This window comes from Corvus moneduloides, chromosome 19 (genome assembly GCF_009650955.1).
Source record: "Corvus moneduloides isolate bCorMon1 chromosome 19, bCorMon1.pri, whole genome shotgun sequence".
NCBI lineage: Eukaryota > Metazoa > Chordata > Aves > Passeriformes > Corvidae > Corvus > Corvus moneduloides.
In genome coordinates, this window is record NC_045494.1 from 120,576 (window position 1) to 138,821 (window position 18,246).

Sequence of the window (18,246 nt, forward strand, 5' to 3'; positions counted from 1 at the left end):
TAACCAAATTTGAACTGATTGCTTGAGTGAAAATAAGTCCCTGTTCTTCTTTACTGCCCATTAGTCAATGAAGAAGTTTTAAAGATTGCCGTTTGAGCAAGCATTGTAAACATCTATCTGACAGAGATAAACTGAGAATGCCATCTGCTGTATCTTTCCAGAGCTAATGGAGACTTATTCTTCCTCAGATAGAGCAGATAGTCTACGACAACAGAAATTGAGGACTGTAACAGGTCAGTCAGATAAGTGCAATGTGAGCTGGAGATTCTGGTATATTTTATCAAATTTATCTAATCAAGTTCTTTTGATGTCAAAAGTATTAGTGAGTGCATCAAAAATATGAGTTAGGACATACCATAGTATGACACAGCCATCTGCACTGGGAGACTGAGAAGATTCAAATTATTTGAGTTCTGTGACAAAACAAGAATGCAGCACTGTTTTCCAACTCTTCATTGACAGTCTGAGGACCTGATCAAGAGCTGTTACAGCAGCACTGCCACAAGAAGTATTAGCATCTTGTTGTAGCGTGAGGAGGGTTCTCAGAGAAAAGAGTTAGAGAACATCAAGTACATAGCCTCACTAGCATATCAATACTACATCTTGTGGGACAGTGGGATGGGCTGCTTCTGGAGCAGGAAATCTTTAACTTCTTTTGAAGTTAAACTCCAAAGTGAAAACTTCAACTCCAGTCCTAGGTGACAGTCCTAAGCATATGATTCTGACCTCCCTCTTGTGGGGTTTCTAAAGAGAATGGGTGAGGCAGCTGTTACAGTGTGCAGGGTGCCTGGAATGTGGTCCGCCAACAAATGAACTTATTGTGGAATGCCTCAGCATGCTTATGGATATACAGTTTTTTCCAGATGCTTGTGATCCTCTTATTAGCCTAAAGTGACAAGCTTGGCGTCCTTTGTTCACTTGAACTTTCAGTTCACTGTTTCAGAAATAGTGACCTGTTTATTAAACGTTAACACTGGAAGCAATTTTTACAAAGGAAATTAGGGTTCAGCAATCCATTTGAGTAGACCTTGTTTTTAAACAAGCTGCTTATTTCATCTCCTGTAACTTGCTTGTTTCATCTCTTCACTGCTGGAACTGAGGTTTGAAAAAGATTAGCCAAATGCTTATACCAACATATATAAATGTGATTTCCAGATCTGGGCAAAGCTGCCACAATTAAAAACCACATTTTTTTTTCCTTTTCTACCTCTTTAATTATTCTTTCTTTCACAGCTCATCTTAGAACTTAGCTGACTCTCAAATTAAGACCAATGAATATTCATATCCATCCATCCCAGTCTACTTTTGCCTTATTTTCAATGAGCAAGATAAAGATACTGTGTTTGTATTTTTCTACACATCTTGTGTCTCCCGTGTTCTGTTAAAAATCATTAAAGATGATTCTTGCTTTTGTAAGATAGATTTAAAAAATACAGTATGACTATGGCGCTTGGTGAGGTAGAATTTGACTGTGAGTTTCCAGATGGCAAGCTAAACTCTGGGAGCAGTAGTTCAATCTCTTCAGCTGATGGGTTGCTTGGAGGTCCTAGCTGAAGTGGCTGTCACTGAGTATTCTTCCACCTCTGGAACTTTTGAGTCATCATTTGTCCAGACTAGAAAGGATAGCTCTTCTTACATCCAGGCTGTTCCGTACTCTCATTCCAGGCTGCTCTTTGTCCAGAACATACCTCCTGAGGCTTCAGCTCCTACACTAAAGCTGAGCTCCAGGCTGACCTTCCAAAGACTACTAGTATTCTAGTTTGGGTGTTTTTATTCTAGGTGATTACTCTTACCAGCCAGGCTACATTTGCTCCCGCGTTCCAAGATCTTCATCCTTACAAAAAACCAAGATAATTTATTACTGTCAGAGTTACAGGAATTTCACTGTCAGTTACTTTACGTAATGGGCTCACATTTTATTTCTTTAGTCTTAAATACATAGCAAAAGACTTTGATGTTTATTTGCATCTCCTTTGACAGAGCTGAAGCAGTTTGCTTTTCATCAAATCTCACTTAAGGTACTACAAGTTGAAAGTTGGTGAAACTTTGAGAGGTAAATTAGTTTGTTTTAGCTGCTGACAATTTACTTTTCCACAGCTGCTTTATTTTTTGGAGCTTTTCTTATGTAATTTAATCATAAGAAAATACAAAAGTGAAGAAGAACCCTGACAATATAAGATTGAGCAACAAGCAAGGTGATAGTAACAGCACCAGGAAATGTGAATTTTAAACAGATTTGATACTAGGTTTATTAGAAGGGTAGTTTGGCCCTGTTGAACTGAAGGGAACATAATTCGTAATTCATTCTTTTAAATCTAGCAGTGTAACAGCAAACTGAGCTATAAGGGTATTTAGTTTCAGGGACCATGAGTTTCTTGTGTTAATGTAATATTTCACATTAGGAGCTGCGGTATGCAAGGCAACAGCATCCTTCGAGGTTCTCTTCTCTTATTGCCTGCCCTAGCTTAAAGGAAGAAGAAGCTCCAAGCAGCTGTGGGGAAGAAACAGAAGTACCATCCGCTGAGGTACAGTGCAGTTTTATGATCAATGTAATTCACCTTCATTTGGATTTTTCAATCTGAATTACTAAACAGTCATCTCCTGGAAGACTGAAAAACCTATGTCTTTTTAAAATTATGCATTGTTCCTGTACAAAATAGTATTTGTTAACACTAAATAAACTAGGGTTTCTCAATCACTGCCATGATGTTGTAATTAATCTTCTTGTACAACCTTTCAAAATTAAAAATAATAATTTTTGTCTTGCCTCTTGCTGAAACCTTCTATTTTTCCAAGTCCAAGATGCCACTTTGAAATTTAACCAATTTTCTGATGTCTTTGGTGTGAAAAGTATATATGTCTGTAAGATCGCCTTTGAATTTGAACAGGTTCGGCTAGATTTCTGTATGGGAAATCATGGGCCAGATACATCCTCAGCAACAAAGGCAGATACATCCTCAAAGATTGTTCAGCTGCTCAGTCAGAGTCCTAGTCAAGTCCAGCAGGTCCAGCTTTCTTCATCTAGAGCACATAATTTCTGCCAAGGTGTTTGTCAAATTTTAGATACGGGATCAAGCCTTTCTATACTCAGTCCTCGAAAGAACACCAGCCAGGGTAAGCCTGCTTTGTAAAGTAGTCACAGTATTTGACTCTTCTGGAAGAGTGGAAGTACAGTGGATTCTGTCACCATTCACTAATTCTTTCACATACTGCTACTGTTGTTAACAGTCCTGTCATCAGAATCTAAATGAGTTACTTGAAGGGAATTTCACTGTTGCCAGCAAAAGAAAGAATTAAGAGGAATGTCTATATAGCTCTGGTTTAAATGCCATCATTGCAAATACTTCTTCACTTTTACTAAGTACTCCTGGAAAATGCAAATTCTGTTTTGACATGGTCTAAAACTTAGCTGGGGCAAATATGAAAGTGTCTGCTTGAGAACTGCACACTTCATGTGTTGCCAAGTGACTGTTAGATCAAATTGTAATTTGCGAATTCTTGTTTAATTGCTTAATTGTTATTTCTTTTACCGGTTAATAGCTACAATACTGCTTAGAGTGCTAAGACCTAAAAGGTGACATCACAGGCATAATGATGGTATATGCTGTGGGGATTCCCTAGAATTTTATAGTCCAGTGCAACAAGTTGGAACAGGAAAAAAATAGAAGCAAGCACAAATTTTTATATGTAAGACAGTGTCCAGTCCTTACATGTGAGACAGCATCAGGGTTAGGATGACAGGAGAAGGTAGAACCTAGGTCATAGACTGAACATGAGTTAGTGTTATGCTTCTACAAAAATCACCACATGTTCTTGGAAATTTTAGCAAGAGCACTATTTGTAAGATACGTGCAGTAAAGTGTAGCCTCTTTACAGGCAAGTTGTTAAGGAACTTTTTAATGGCAGCTATTATGCTGAGCAGTGTATTGCAGATTAATGTTACATATCTCAAATTACTGGTCTGTTCATCAAGTAATCCTTCATTGGCAAAACTTTGGGAAACTAACACCTGCTGTAGATAGGACAAAAAATAATGGACTTACATTATAATGGAAAAATTTTAGGGATAGCTAATAGCAGAGTATGTTCCCTAGAGTGATTTTAGACTTTTCTTTATAAAAGATCTTTATAAACAGACACACAAACATTTCTCCAGAATGTTCCAGTAAAGGTGTTTTTTGTTGTTTTTTTTTAATTAGAGGTGTAGCTTTCAATAAGTTATTTTTCAAAATGCTGTAGGCCTTATGTGAATTGCTTGGGCTTTTTGCCTTAATATTATTTTTTTTATCATTGTCATTATTCCTGAGATCTGACAGTATCTGTGCAGTAATATGGCAGCCATTTAGACTTTTCAAATGATCTGTACGTGGATATTCATTTGCCGTTAATCACATACAGACTGCAGGAACAAGAATGCAATCACTGGATCAAGGGAAGTGATTAGTTCTCCTCTGTTTGGTACCTGTGAGACCACTTTGCTTTGGACCCTCCTGTACAAAAGATTGACAAACTAGAGTCCAGTGGAGAGCCACTAAATGACTGGGGCACAGGAACACATTACATGAGAAGAGGTTTAGAGAACTGGGTTGTTCAGTGTAGAAGAGAGTTGGTGAGTGACCTGATTGCTGCTTTTTAGCTACCCAGTGAGGGATTTTGGAGAAGACAGAACCAGATTCTTAGAGGTGGACAGTGAAAAGTGTCAATGGACACAGGTTGTGTTCTGAGCAGGGAGTGATAAGCACTGTGACATTTCACCCACAGGTCCTATCCAGCCTATGTTACATCTATTTTTAAACCAGTTTATGGAGGCAATGAACCATCTTTAGTAGCTCACAAGAAAAAATAATACTTAAAAGGGCTTTCAAAATGAAGAGTGGATTTAAGTGTATTTATTCACAACAGCAGTGCATTGCAGGGACAAAGTAATATGCATTGACAGACCTGGAGGACTGGAATGGACATAGTGCTGACACTCATGATTCATGTGCTTTTTTTGTGAGGCTGGGACTGAAATAGGAAGAGTATTTCAGGTCAGGCCTATTGACAGGATAAGCAAAAGGATGTCTTTGAAACATTACTGATAGTGCCATGCAGTTTCATGCTGTTGTATGTGTGATGCAACAGCTCTGGCAGCCTTACAAGGACATGAGTTTCTTAATGTCTAGAAATTTCGAGCCACTGTTGCAAAACTTAATGTAGATTTTTGGGGATCTAGAAAATAGCAAAAGGGACAGATGATACTGCCAACGTGAAACGAGTGAAACATCAATAAGGGGTAATATTTTCCTGAGACCAAGTTTACTTTGATATCTGCATCCAGATTTGTATGTGGAGCACCAGAGTGGACTTCTTACTCAAACATGCAGGCCCTGAAATACTGCATTGCAAGAATACAATTTTTAAACACTCTTTTTTGCTGCTTAGCTTTCTCCCTCAGGAAAAGGTATCCTTAATTCTACTGGACTGAATTCTGCATTTCAGAAAAAAAAAAAAAACAAAATCGTTCTTTTTTGGAACAACATCGCCTTAGAAACATTGTAGACAATTTTTTAAGTTCTGCTTCTGATTTTTAGCAGAGGCTTGCATTGTTTTTCATGCTTGAGGTATGGAAATTAATTCAATCTTCCTGTTTAAAACCACTCACTTGAATTTAATACGTTGGTCAAATACATTGTTACAATGGATAGAACTGTCATTGAGACAGAGTAACTCAGAACTGGGCTTTCAGGTACAAGTGACGTACACAGAGGCTTGGCAGCTCAGTGACAAAAAATTATTTGCAACAAAGCACGCAAGTTAGTTTGCTTATTCAAACTTTTTTCCCCAAGTTCAACTCTTTCCAAGTTGATAACACCAGTAAATGTGTTTTGTTGGAATTTCTGGTGAAACAGAAAATTGTAGCATGAAAATGATTTTTCTGAACCTGTTGAACAGTTTCGTTCATTTTTTTTTAATGTACAAAACAGCCTACTGGCACTCAAAGTGGTTGGCATGTCAAGTAAGCCCTGAAATTTGCTGTATTTCCAACATATTACACAATGCAATGACTCAATGTGGTTTGAAGAGTTGATGACTACGTCTTGATTACTGAAGTGGACTGTCATACACTTTCTTCATTTCACCATCAAATTCAGACCTTGTGTAAGCTTCCAAGCAAGTCAAAAGGCTATGAGATATTTTAATTTTCTCTCTTCTTACTCTAGCTGCTAATTTTCAGTTTGTACAGTAGAAATTAGACTGATTTAATAGCTTGTGTGTTAATTCTGCAGATAAGTAGAAGGAAGGTGTTTAGAAGGAACATGGGTCCCTCCTTCAGGTATTTTTATTGTTCAGTATCATTGAAAGAAAAAGAACCTCCTAGAGGTAGACAGGTACAAGCCTTGATGATATTAAAAGGCTACATGGGATACATAGGCTGTACAAGTAAGAAATACACCTCTGTATTTCTTTACTTTTTAAATGCTCTATCCCAGAGGTTGAGAGCAGGTGGGAGATTTTGATTGGTGATCCACATCATATGCACCTTGAATGCTGATGACAAGCCACCCTCAAAGGAAAGTTGTTTATCAGAAGAGTTTTATGCTTTCCTCTGAAAATCATGGCACACATGTACAGCCAGCTGATTAGCTTCTGTACATGCTGCAAGTTTTCTTCATTCATCTGTGGGCTATAGGGCCTTTTTTGATTTTAGAGCAAATGCTAAGGAGGAGGAGGGGAAGCTTTGTAAAACATTTAGAAAATGGAAACTAATTTTCTTCTACTTATCTTAATAAAGTTATTACTTGCTATTGAAGATACTAGTTTTTCAGAGGGGGGGAAAAAAGCAAATATCACCTACTGAAGTTCAGCTGTAATACTGCATTTAGCATGAAGCCAATACTGTGAAAGGTGCTGTGTACTACTGTGTGAAAAGCTCCTTATCAGCTCCAATTAGCTATCCTTGGGTCAGCAGAGGCTGGGGTTGGTGCAGGGGGAATAAGGGTGTAAGGCAAGCTATGTCCCCACTAGTCATTTGACTTATACATATTTAGTGTAGATGAAACTTTGTATTTTCACATCCCACATTTTTGAGAAACCCCACCTCCACAGATACTCGGAACTGTGTCCTGGGTTTAATAACTTGGGTTTACATTGTAGCCTAAAAAAGAACAGGAGTGAGCTGCTTTGAGGTAAAGTAACTTTTTTGATTTACAACTTGAGCTTAGATAGGGGAGTTTCTTGTACTGTAATTCTCATTGTTACTTGCAAAGCTCTGTCGTCTGAAATTCCACACTTCATGGATCAAAAGTTATCTTAAGTGTTTCCACACTAGACAGAATTTCAACAGCTTTGACATCACTGACAGTTCTAAGAGCAATCCATGTGGGTAAAAAGCTGGCCAAAGAAAGAATCTGGTAAAATATTAACAAACAGAAACAGTGCTCTGGCTTCATTCCAGCTCCAATCAGAGAAAGACTCATGATCTCTTTTCTGCGTTACATAAAACTTCATCTTTGAAGTGTTTCACAAATATTAACTAATCCCCTAGTTACATTTCCTTCATTTACTATGTTCTTCTCCTGAATAGGAGCTTGTTTGAGTTGGTGTTCCTTCAAAAGCACTGTTGGACATAAGCAAATATCTAGTGACAAATTTCTTAAATGAAACTTCCATCTGGGGAAATTTCAGTTTGTCTATACAAAATGTCTACATATCATCCTTTCATCCTGAGAAAAAAACAAATCTATGAATGTTAATTTCTGGCTGAAGTTAACACACATCAAATAGAAGACACGTTAAGCATTTCAATACACTAAATATTTAGTGCCATTTTCAAAAGCAGTTTAGGTGGTTAGCTATGATCTTGCTAGCTCTGGTTACCAAGGTCACTTTTGAAAGTAAGTTGCAGGCTTGTAAATTAGGTGTGTTTTTTCATTGGTGTGCAAACCAAGCTACTGCATTTAAGTTTTGCTGCACAGTGCATATTCATGCCAATCTTATTCAAGGTCCTTCACAGATGTGAGCAGTCCCAAGCAGAACCAGAACACAGTAAGGTCTTCATTCAGTATTCTCTTAGGATATTTCACTTTAAATAGTATTTCTAATTCTGGGGTATTGATTTGTTATCTTTTCCTAATTTTTGGAACTAACCTTACAAGTTTGCAGTGGTCGGTTTTAAATTTCTGTTAGCACACATTTTTGATGGTCCAAAACTTAAAAGTAGCCATATAGAATGCTTGTGTTCTGTGGTGTTGTTCCAAACACCTAACTAAGTAGCCTTTACTAGTTACAACTATAGTTTCTCTACTAATGACAGGAGAGAAGCATACAGAAGTCTTCACAGGAAGGGATGCATGTGATGCACTGGTCCTTGGTTACTTTGCCTTTGGATTTACAGAATTAGGGCCTCCCACGTTAATTTCTGAAAGTCATCCCCTTGGGTGAATACAGAAGGCCCTTGAAAACTGAGCGAGTATTAAAAAAAAACAGACTGTAAGCAGAGTTAGTTGTGTGCTATCTGTGGATCTGCTCATTCCTGTTATCATTCTGCTGCTGTTCCTGTTCAAGAAAGTAATCTTTGAAGCAATACCTTCCAGACACTGCTGCCTGCACTTTTCTAAATGGTTGATGTTGTGAAATTCTGCTTTCTTATCTGCCAGATGTGGTAGAGGTACTTTAAAGTCCATTTCCCAGGCAGGAAAATACACCCAACGATCTTCATGGGCTCAAGCATCCTCTTCCATACCTTCTACACCTGTAGGAAGCCACTAGGTGGCAAGCTGGACAACAGGATTTCGCATCCACAGCTCAAAGAGTCCACTGAACTTTTGTCACCTGTGATAACAAATGCCACCAAACTGCTTCAGTGCAGAGATCACACACACGAGTGAACAGCTGGTTCAAGCTAAGCCTCTGTATAAAAATTATTTTGAAAAGTGTCGTGTTTTGACACTAGCCACAGTGTCATACTTTGCATAGAGCTATAAATCTTCAATCGATCAATTCATTCCATAATTCAGGAACACGTTGTATTTCCTTTGATGTAGAATTTTGTTTAGACTTTCTACCATGTTCAGTTGACTTCGAAAATTTACCTTCTCCTACTAGTAACTGATCTTTGTCGACTGGTGCACCTTTTATTCTTGCTGTGATTGAGTAGTATCTGGGACTGCAGCCTATGATGCTTACAAAATTAAACTAGTACAGAATACTGTAGCGTGTGTTATTGCAAGTTTATTATGACTACTTCTGCTGTCCATTTTGGCTCTCCATAGAAAAGCTGAAGTTAAAGTCTCAATGCCTTGAAAAATAAGGATTAAGTGGCTGGAGCCAAACATCTGTAAATATTACCTATCGTTTACAGTGAATAATGTGATTGACCAGTTCCACTTATCTTACCTAAAGAAACCTGTGATAAGACTGAAGTTCAGTTAGTTGGAGACAATAGTTTTTGGAGAATTATGTGAGAACTGCAGGGTGGACTCTGACTAGTATTAGGACCAGTCCCACTACTTCCCAACAAAGATGTTTCTTTTTGAGTTAGTCCTTTCTGGAAAGATAGATATTTTAGACAACAAAACCAAAGATGTACATACTAAATGCGTTTCTAAGTGAGAGAAGATTGAAAAAAGACCCAAAAGATAATGGTAGTACTGCAGCTTTGTCAAGCCAACAGAGTTACCTCTGAGCCTTTTATATCATGCATATCCAAACACATTTTCTCACAATTGAGAGAAGGGTAAACTTGTAAAATGTGATGTTTTAAAACAGCTGAACAGATAGGTAGTGCTTGACTTGAACCGTTACACTGACCTTCCAGCTGTCTTCCTCTCTTAAGCAGTCTGATGCTAATGGAGAATAAACATGTACAGATGAAGCGAGGAATGAGCAAAAGATGCTGTGTTATACCATCAGTATGGCAAGCCTTAATGGACTGTTCTGGGTCTCCTATGTACAGAAATGGTCCTGGTAATATAAGATTTTGACAATGTGGCACTATGGCAGCAGTATATTTAGTGGAAAAGAGTAAACCAGCTCTCTTCAACTATGCAATCTCATAATTGAATACAAACATAACTACAAAGTATTTCTCTGTCTGTTTTTTGAGCAGTGGAGTTTGAAGTTGTACATTCAACTCAGCAATCTGAAGAATCTCAGCAAAATGTCAAAGCCAAGGATAAATTTGAAATGTCAGCTGAAGATTTGACAGTCAGAGGAACAAGGCTGGAAGTTCAGCAGAAGTTAAAACCCAGGAGTTTATCTTGTGCTCATCTATTAAAACCAAAAATCTCTTGTAGCATGGCAAAAATCCGCAATTATAATATTAAAGACTGATTTCTATGTTGGCAGCATGTTGCAGGTTCACACTTGCTATCAACTTACTTTGACGTCTCTATATCTGATCTAATTATCAGGCTCAGTTTTGTATGTCAAGATATTTGCTGCCAGAAAAGAGAACAAATACCCCGTTTCATACAGTGAAGCCTAAAATAAAGGGTTAATCTGTGTATGTTATGCGATTACAGTCTTCACTGTTAATACTGATTTATTTTAATTATATATGTTAAGATTTTCTTGCATAATGGATTTAGAAATGCCCACTTAACACATAGGTAAAGCCTTGTGCCTTCAGGCAGGGCTTGCAGGACTTTAGCAGATATTTTGTTGAGAAACTGTAGATGTGATTTAAGTTTAGAAGTGGGATGCCTCAATCTGTCTTCTTCTAATTAACAATGCAACCGTTAATCCTGTGCAGCCTTCTCTCTACTTGAAAGAAAGGGGTTTAAAAAGATTACATCTGAGTCTGTATTATTTCTCATCTTCTGTAGCTCTTTCCACTTGTTGAGAGCATGAAAGAGTATAAAATTAAATTTCTACTGTCACACCAGTGATTGTATTTTCCCTTGACAAGAGATTGTATGGACTTTAAAGCAGTGAGAAACACTGCTAATGGCTTAGAATCATATACTCAGAATCATACAGACGCATTGTAAGAAGTAAGTCTTAAAACAGATGAAACTAAAAGAAAACTTGAACAAGTTGTGATGTAAAAAAGGATATAGCTATGTAGTAATGAACATGCTAGGACACTAAAACAAGTAATCAGTGTATTTTTGTAGCATTTCCAGTAATGCTGAGCTGTCCTGGGATAGTACAGAGATGAACTTTCCTGTAAGTAAAGGAAATGCACGTGAAAAATTCAAGAAAAAACTTTTTATTGTGGGGATGGTCAAGCACTGGAAGAGATTGCCCAGATGAGTTATGGAGTCTGTCTATGGAGATACTCAAAACCCAAATGGACGTGGGCCTGGCCAGCCTGTTCCAGCTGACCCTTCAGTTGAGGGCTTGGACTAGGTGATCTCAAGAGGTACCTTCCAATCTAAGAGATTCTGTGATTCTGCAAGTGGTATTCACTGTAGTGAATAATACTTCTCAGTTACTGCTAAACATATAAAATCTAAAAAGGATAAACGAAGGAAGAGAGCTACTTACCCATGAGCGTCTTTTTTTCCTGGAGCATTTTATTATAGAAATGCTTTCCTGATACACTTTGCAAAGAGGTGCTCTCTTCAGCACCTGATAATGTGGTGGTAATCCGTTTGAGAATATGAATAATTATTTTTTACTACCTGCTGAAAATGTTTTGCTTTAGTGCAAAGGTACAGTGATATTATAATCGGATGCTAAATCTGCAAGAAATTTCATGAGATGTTACTAAGCCAATATAAGGTCTGAGAGACCTTGTGAGCTTCTTTCTAAATCTTTTCATTACTTGAAAATCCTGTCATTTGATTCAACATTGTTCATGAGCCAGGACAACATGATGCACTCCCTTGAACCAGGCCCTGAATGAGCTCTTTCTGTAGCACAAAGCATAGTGGTTTCTAACAACTACAGGAATTTTGGCCCAGATCACACCAGTTAAAGCACTCTGGTTATTTCTAGAACTCAATGTGTAAATTCCAATTTTTATAATAGCCATAGATCATCCTGAAAAAAAATTTGTTGTTTCCATGTTTAATATTGACCTATGGAGATGCACAATGGTTCGGTGGTATGAGATTCTGTGCACATGTCAAAAGCAGTGTAGAAGAGCAGTTTGTTCCATGATCTTTGTAATACTGCATCTGAACCTGGAAAACATTTCTCTTTATTCCTTACACCGTGGGTGTAAAGTGATGGGCTGTAGATTTCAGAAATGCTTCTGTGTAGGTTTGTATGCAGGTTTTCATGGCTTTTTTTGTTTGTTTGTTTGCTTGTTTGAGGGTTTTCTGGTTTTTTTTTTTCTCTTTTTTTTGTGGTTGTTTGGTGTGGTGTCCCACTTACTCCCCTCCCATGTCACCTGGCATGCCTGTTCATGCAGACCTCTTGCCAGTAATGCAGCTTTAATTTATTCAGTTTCCCTGAGAAACAGGTTTCCTTAAGTCAACTGTAGGTAAGGAAAGATGATAGCTGGGTTGTTTCACTTTATTTTACTTGTGGCAGAAAAAAAAAAAGTAGTTCAGTACATTTGTTTCAGAGTAGTTCTAAGAACATAGTGAGTAAGTATGAAAATTAACAAAATATGCATAATAATAAGTAACGTTAACATATTGCTTGGATCCTGCACGGGGAGGTTGTGCTAAATACAGGTGTACTAAATATAGCAGGAAAATTCTCGTATATTTTCTCTTATGACCAAATATTTAACAAATTGGGCATTGATTCTTAAGAACCAGATGAGAAGAGTGGCAGCAAGGTACTACTGTGGATACTATTGAATTGTACAAAGAAAGGAATGCCTATGAAGAAGAGAATCCAGGCAGATCACAGAGTACTGAAAAGGTAAAAGAGGACATTATTTATTGTTGTTCTTACCTAAGGGTTAAAAACCTGTTGAGGAATATATAGATAAAAGCAAAAGGTCTGCCCCGAGAAGGTCTAAATGGAGCGGTATTGCGAAGTGGCAGTGCAAGCGCTACCGGGAGCGGGGCCTCTGCCCAGAGCCAGTTCAAGTCACGGACGAGAGACAAGGCGGGGGAGGGACTTTCTTGTATCCCCGTGTTCAAGCCCATATTTGTCGACCGAAAGGCTTTTTTGTTTTGGAGTGGCGGTCGTAGGCAATACAGAAGAAAATTCAAATTCGCCACTGTTCGGGTATAACCGAAGGAGTGCAAGTTACAGGGAAAGTGGATGAAAGGTGCCCACACGCAGAGCGATCCGCCCCGTTCCGTCGGTGGGAAGGGAGGCGTACGAGGGGCACGGCGGGGAGGGAATCTCTGGCGCCCGCCCCCCGCCTCCGGACTCGCTCTGCTGCAGCCAGTCAGGGCGGCGCGACGGGCCTGGGCACGGGGCAGCGCATCCCTGGCCGGCGTGCCTGCTGCCCTGTGGTAACCCCGGGACCGCGTTCCGCCGGGGTGAACGACCGCCGCCGCCGGCAGAGCGAGGACGGGCGCTGCTCGCTCAGCCGGCGGCCCAGCCACCCCTCAGCCATCACCACATCGCCTTATCGCTTAGCAACACCGCGCGGGCCCCGCGATTGGCAGGGCCGCGCCCCCGCCCACGTGTCCCCGCCTCCGTATTGGGTGCCGTCCCGGGATTGCGCGTTCGGCCCCGCGTCCCTTCCCTTTGTGCGCCGCGGGCGCGCGCGGGCCCTGCACCATCCGACCGCGCTTGGACCGGCGCCCGCCGATCCTCCGCGTCAATCGCCGAGCCACGGTGCCGGCGCGACGCGGCCGTACCCTCCACAGTATACCTACCCGCGGGGAGGTGGGAGAGGGACACGAAAAGGTCCGCGCCCCCGGGGTTCGGCGCTGCCTCGTCCCCGGCCCGGCCAGCCCAAAGCCAGGCGCTCCCGGCCTTCCACGGCCTCCAGTACGGGGCGGAGCGGGGCGCGAGAGCTTGGCCCAGTGCCGCGGGCACGGGGGCCCGCCTGTGTCCGCCCCGGCCTAGCCAGAGTCCCCTCCTCCCGTGGAGCGGCTCCGGCGGGTAGGGATTGGCATCACCCCGGGTCCGACACGGGGCGGCCCTGCCCCGGCTCTCATTGGACTGCGGCGAGGAGTAAACTGTCAGCCCATGTGGCGTGGCCGCCGGAGGTGGCGACTGCTTAAATAGCGGTGGGAGCTAGAGGGAGGTAGTGAGGAGAGAGCGGAGTATCGGTCGTGCGCAGCTCGGCACTGGTCGCCGCAGCGTCCACCCGGAGCGCCCGCCCCGCAGCATCCCGACCCCGCGCTGAGCTGACGACAGAGTCCTACTTACACGAAGCCATCCGCACCTGTGCAGGTATCGGCGGGACAGCGGGTGCGGCGCGGTCAGGAGAGCGGCAGCTTCTGCTCCAGGCTCCGCGGGCCGCTGCTCCCCGCGGGTGCGCCGGGGAGGCTCCATCTTGCCCTCCTCGCCGGGTGGGCGATGAGGGTCCGCGGGCTCGGCTGGGCCCTGCGGGCTCGGTCCCCAGGACCGAAAGGTTCTGCTCCCCGGCCCCGCCGTCGCCGCGCCCTGTTGCTGCGGACCGCTCTCCCGTGGCCCAGCGCGGCCGTTCTGGGGAGAGTCCCCCCCCACGCCAGCAGCTGGTTCCGTGCCGCAGCCTCCTGCTCCGCCCGCCCGGCAAGGTGGCTGCATTGTGGTGCTGGCGCTCGGCCATCTTGGCGGCGGGCGGGGACCGTGCCGCCGCCACAGCCGCGACCCCTCGCCGTCGGGCCGAGCGGGATCGGGGACGCAGCCGGGCCCCGCTGCCCGCAGTCCTCGCGCGCGCCCGGCGGCAGCGGCTGCACGAGGGGCCGCGCCCGCCGCGGAGCGAGCAGCCTCCGCCGCGGGGCTGGGCGGCCTCGGCGGCCTCGCGCTGCCGCAGCTCGGGCGCCGAGCACCGCACTGCCTCGGGTGGGCGCCGGGGCTGGACGGGCCGCTCTGCCCGGGCAGCGGGACGACGGCGCTGCGCTCTCCACGCCGTCCCGGGTTAGCGCGAAGGCACGGTCGTGGCAAGCTGAAGAAGCTTGTACAAGACGAGATCGGCGCTCGCTATTGTGAAAGAAGACTGGCCAATAGGTTCTGGGAATCCATCTGAAAAAGCGTGCCGTGTATGCTGCTAAACTATTTTTTCCCACTTCCCACTGGTATAAACCAGCGGCCCACGCGAGGTACCCTTGTGATCGTACACCAGTATGGATTTGATGATGCGATTCTGTCAGGACCGTGATCATCTCTCTTTGGCTGTTTTTGTACCTGTTTGGTTCTTATTCCACATTCTTTCCCTGGTATACGGCCCTATAAGATACTGAATGCATATTTTCCTAGCCAAAAGCTTTATTTGGATGCTTAAATTTAAAAAGGCAGTACTAAGGCTGTCTAAGTTAACTTGCATACTCCATTGGACCACCTTTGGGGGCTTTGGAGCATGTCTTGTCTTAAAAAATGGGAGAAGAAACCTCAGGCTACATGAGCAAAGGGTTCAGCTTTTCCTGCAGCCTCTACCCTTCTTGAAACAAACTGAAAATAATAGTACATTGTGAAAAGCTACATTTAATGGGTGAATTCAGAGAATGAGGGCAGTTATGAACAGATCTTTTTGCAAACATGATATAGTCATACTTGGGACTTAGATTTTTATACAGGTAGTTTCTGACCACTTGGGAATCAACCAAGCTGTGTTGATTCCGTGAGCAAAGTCTAACTTACATTTTCTCCAGTAACAGCTTTGAACCAGATTGTGTTTCCAACTAAGTAGTGCGTTTTAAATATGAGCACACTCTACTGTTTTTCATTTGTGTTGTGGTCGACAGGACAAATACAGACCTGAAACAGAGGCATTTGAAAGGTCTTTGTTAAACTCAATCTGTAACATACAGATTGATGGTAGCCAAATGCTTTAAAAAATTGAAATCTGGACTGTGTTTGCCTCTATTCTGTGAAGGGGCTTTTGGAGGCAAGCATTATAGCTCTTCATAAGAGAAGTTTCTGTGTAAGGACAGTTTTTTATTACAAATTCTAGAAATGATAGTCAGCGATTAGGAAACCTGAGTTGTGATATAATCATATGAAAAACAAAGAAAACAGTCCTTTCGTTAATATCTGTGCTGAAGAAAGCTATGGAGGAGTCATGAGTATTTCATTTTACAATGACAGCCCCCAAAAAAAAGAAGATTTGGTCTGCCTAGAAACAGTAGCAGAGCTGACTTTAAGGGTTCTGTCCCACTACGATGACAGCTATCAAAATAACAATGAAATAAATATATTGCTCCTGTCTAGGAAAAGGAAATGTGCATCAGGCAAAACAAGATTATGGGGTTATTTGTCATTTCTTTGCGATCAGCTGTTTCTCCCTCCTTCTCCCCTTCCTTCCTTCACTAAACCCTAGTGAACAAGTTACAGCAGAGTAAGTTTGTGTTCAGTGGTTAGCAAGTCAGGTATGAGCGGGCGAAGAAATCAGATTTTACCTTCACATGCTTGTTTGTTTGTTTGTGGGTTTTGGTTTGGGATTTTTTGGCTTTTCTTTCCCTTTGTAAGCTTACATGCTTAATGGTCAGAGGGTTATTTCTGTATGGAAACAGTAGATAAAAGTATTGTAAAAAAGTTGTACATCTGCCAGGGATGGTGGAAAATGATGATTAATACTTTTTTGATTAATTTTTTGTGGCAAATTAGTGAGGGACTGAAAAACAAATGTTTTAAATGCAATAGAAAACAGTATTTCAACTTAAGAGTCGCTTTGATACCAGAAAGGATTGTTAGTTATTACAAGTCACTAACTGAATGAGTCAGCAGCACAGTAGAATTGCTAAAAAATATTGTGCAAATCCAGTGAGATGGTAGTTTAGGCTTAACTGAGGTGTCTACTGCACTGCTATTTTGGCAGAGAGAGGGAAGGCTGGCTGTGGTGTGTTTGCTTCTCTCCACTCAATTAAAAACACAAGTTGTCTGAGGAAAATTCACACAACTCAATTTAAGCAAAAGCGTGTCATAAACTGAGGAAGAAGGATGTTAGGATATTAGATGGATTCAGCAAATACAGCCTTAAGAAATGGAAGACTCCTGTTTGTCCCTCTTTATCTTCGTCTCCTGTTTTGACCTGTTGCTTTTGAACACTTTGCTCATCAAAGGTAGCAGAAGTGGTCTGTTTGTATGTTTGCTGTAGTCTAATCTCCATTAAAGCAGCTGTAGAAATAAATGTTCTTTCTTGATCTGTGCTATGCCCTATACTTGAAAATCTGTCAATGTACTGTGTTACTGTGTAGTCAAAAAATGCTCTACAGAAAACAAGTCTCTAATAAAGTAAAATAATAATGCAGTACACCATTTGGGGGCAAAGTCAATCAACTTTAAAATGGTTTACCTGCTTATTCTCTGTCAAGGAAGACCGAAAACATTGTTGGTAGCTGTAACAGCTACTTTAATCACTGTTTAATCAGGGGTGGCTTAATATTAATGACTTTTCTTCTGACCACTCTTGTTGTCCAACAGCAGATCCTCTCTGCTGTCTGCTGCTTAATCCATAATTTGTATTTTATCTTAGATGTATGCGTTTGGAACTCTTTGTGGCAAGTCTAAATCTTTCTTCTGGTTCTTTGTGTATTAAAATCTTTTAATTTGTGGCTCTTGTTCTTCTGATTTTGATTACTGCAGCATCTTTTTCTCCACCTTTGACATAGTCTTGCTCAACTACATTCATAACAAGTTGGCAAAAACTGTTTTGCTGATGAATTTCATTACTTCACTGTCTCAAAGGAACATTTCATCAATTGGTTGTACCTGGATAGAGTTTTCATGATACTCCAGGGAAAGATATATGAGATGGGAAGGAGCAACTGTCATTTTAATGTCTCATATCTTAAGCTTAAATTGTAAACTTTGTGCCCAAGATCTCTCTTTCCCTGCCCCAGCACAGAAATGCTGAAAGTGTAGTAGAGTTGTGGCCCTTGGTTGGTTTTTACAGGTACAGTGGTGAGGCCAGTAGTAAAACTGACTTACTAGTTTTGTGTGAGCGGAAAAACTGCGAAGTTTCTCTTCAGCACTGAGTGGACTGGGCCTGTTAATACCAACTTAAGTTTTGGGGACTAGTTTCTCAGTAAGGGCCTTGCTCAACTTGGCCCTTAGTGTTTCCTTTCTTAAATGAACGAGAGTGGAATAGACCTTCTGTTGTTTGGGTGTTTAGTACAAGACCTAGAAATCTAAGATGTCCTTTTGAGAGCACTTCTGTTTCTTGTCCCAGAAGGAATGGACTGGGTGAAGTAATAATCCCTTCTGCTTCAGTGTTAGGTGTTGCATAATTCCACAGTTACTCCACAGATCTGAATC

General features: G+C 41.7%; 2 protein-coding genes across 7 annotated transcripts in view; both read left to right on the forward strand.

Moving 5' to 3' along the window:
* The window catches only part of CCDC57 (coiled-coil domain containing 57), a 38,772-nt gene extending 27,910 nt beyond the window's left edge, over nucleotides 1–10,862 (forward strand). For 3 of the 6 annotated variants that reach the window (XM_032128652.1, XM_032128651.1, XM_032128653.1), the window contains 3 exons: nucleotides 2,403–2,525; nucleotides 2,889–3,114; nucleotides 10,091–10,862. In XM_032128652.1, coding sequence (XP_031984543.1) covers nucleotides 2,403–2,525; nucleotides 2,889–3,114; nucleotides 10,091–10,314 — 573 coding nt within the window. In that variant the 3' untranslated portion in view covers nucleotides 10,315–10,862. Of the gene's footprint in view, nucleotides 1–2,402; nucleotides 2,526–2,888; nucleotides 3,115–10,090 lie in introns of those variants that run through there. The other 3 variants (XM_032128654.1, XM_032128655.1, XM_032128656.1) reach the window with 3 other exon arrangements.
* Nucleotides 10,863–14,094: 3,232 nt separating this feature from the next.
* The window catches only part of FASN (fatty acid synthase), a 42,094-nt gene continuing 37,942 nt past the window's right edge, over nucleotides 14,095–18,246 (forward strand). The window contains 1 exon segment of the mRNA XM_032128649.1: nucleotides 14,095–14,241. The gene's annotated coding sequence lies outside the window, so the exon portion shown is untranslated.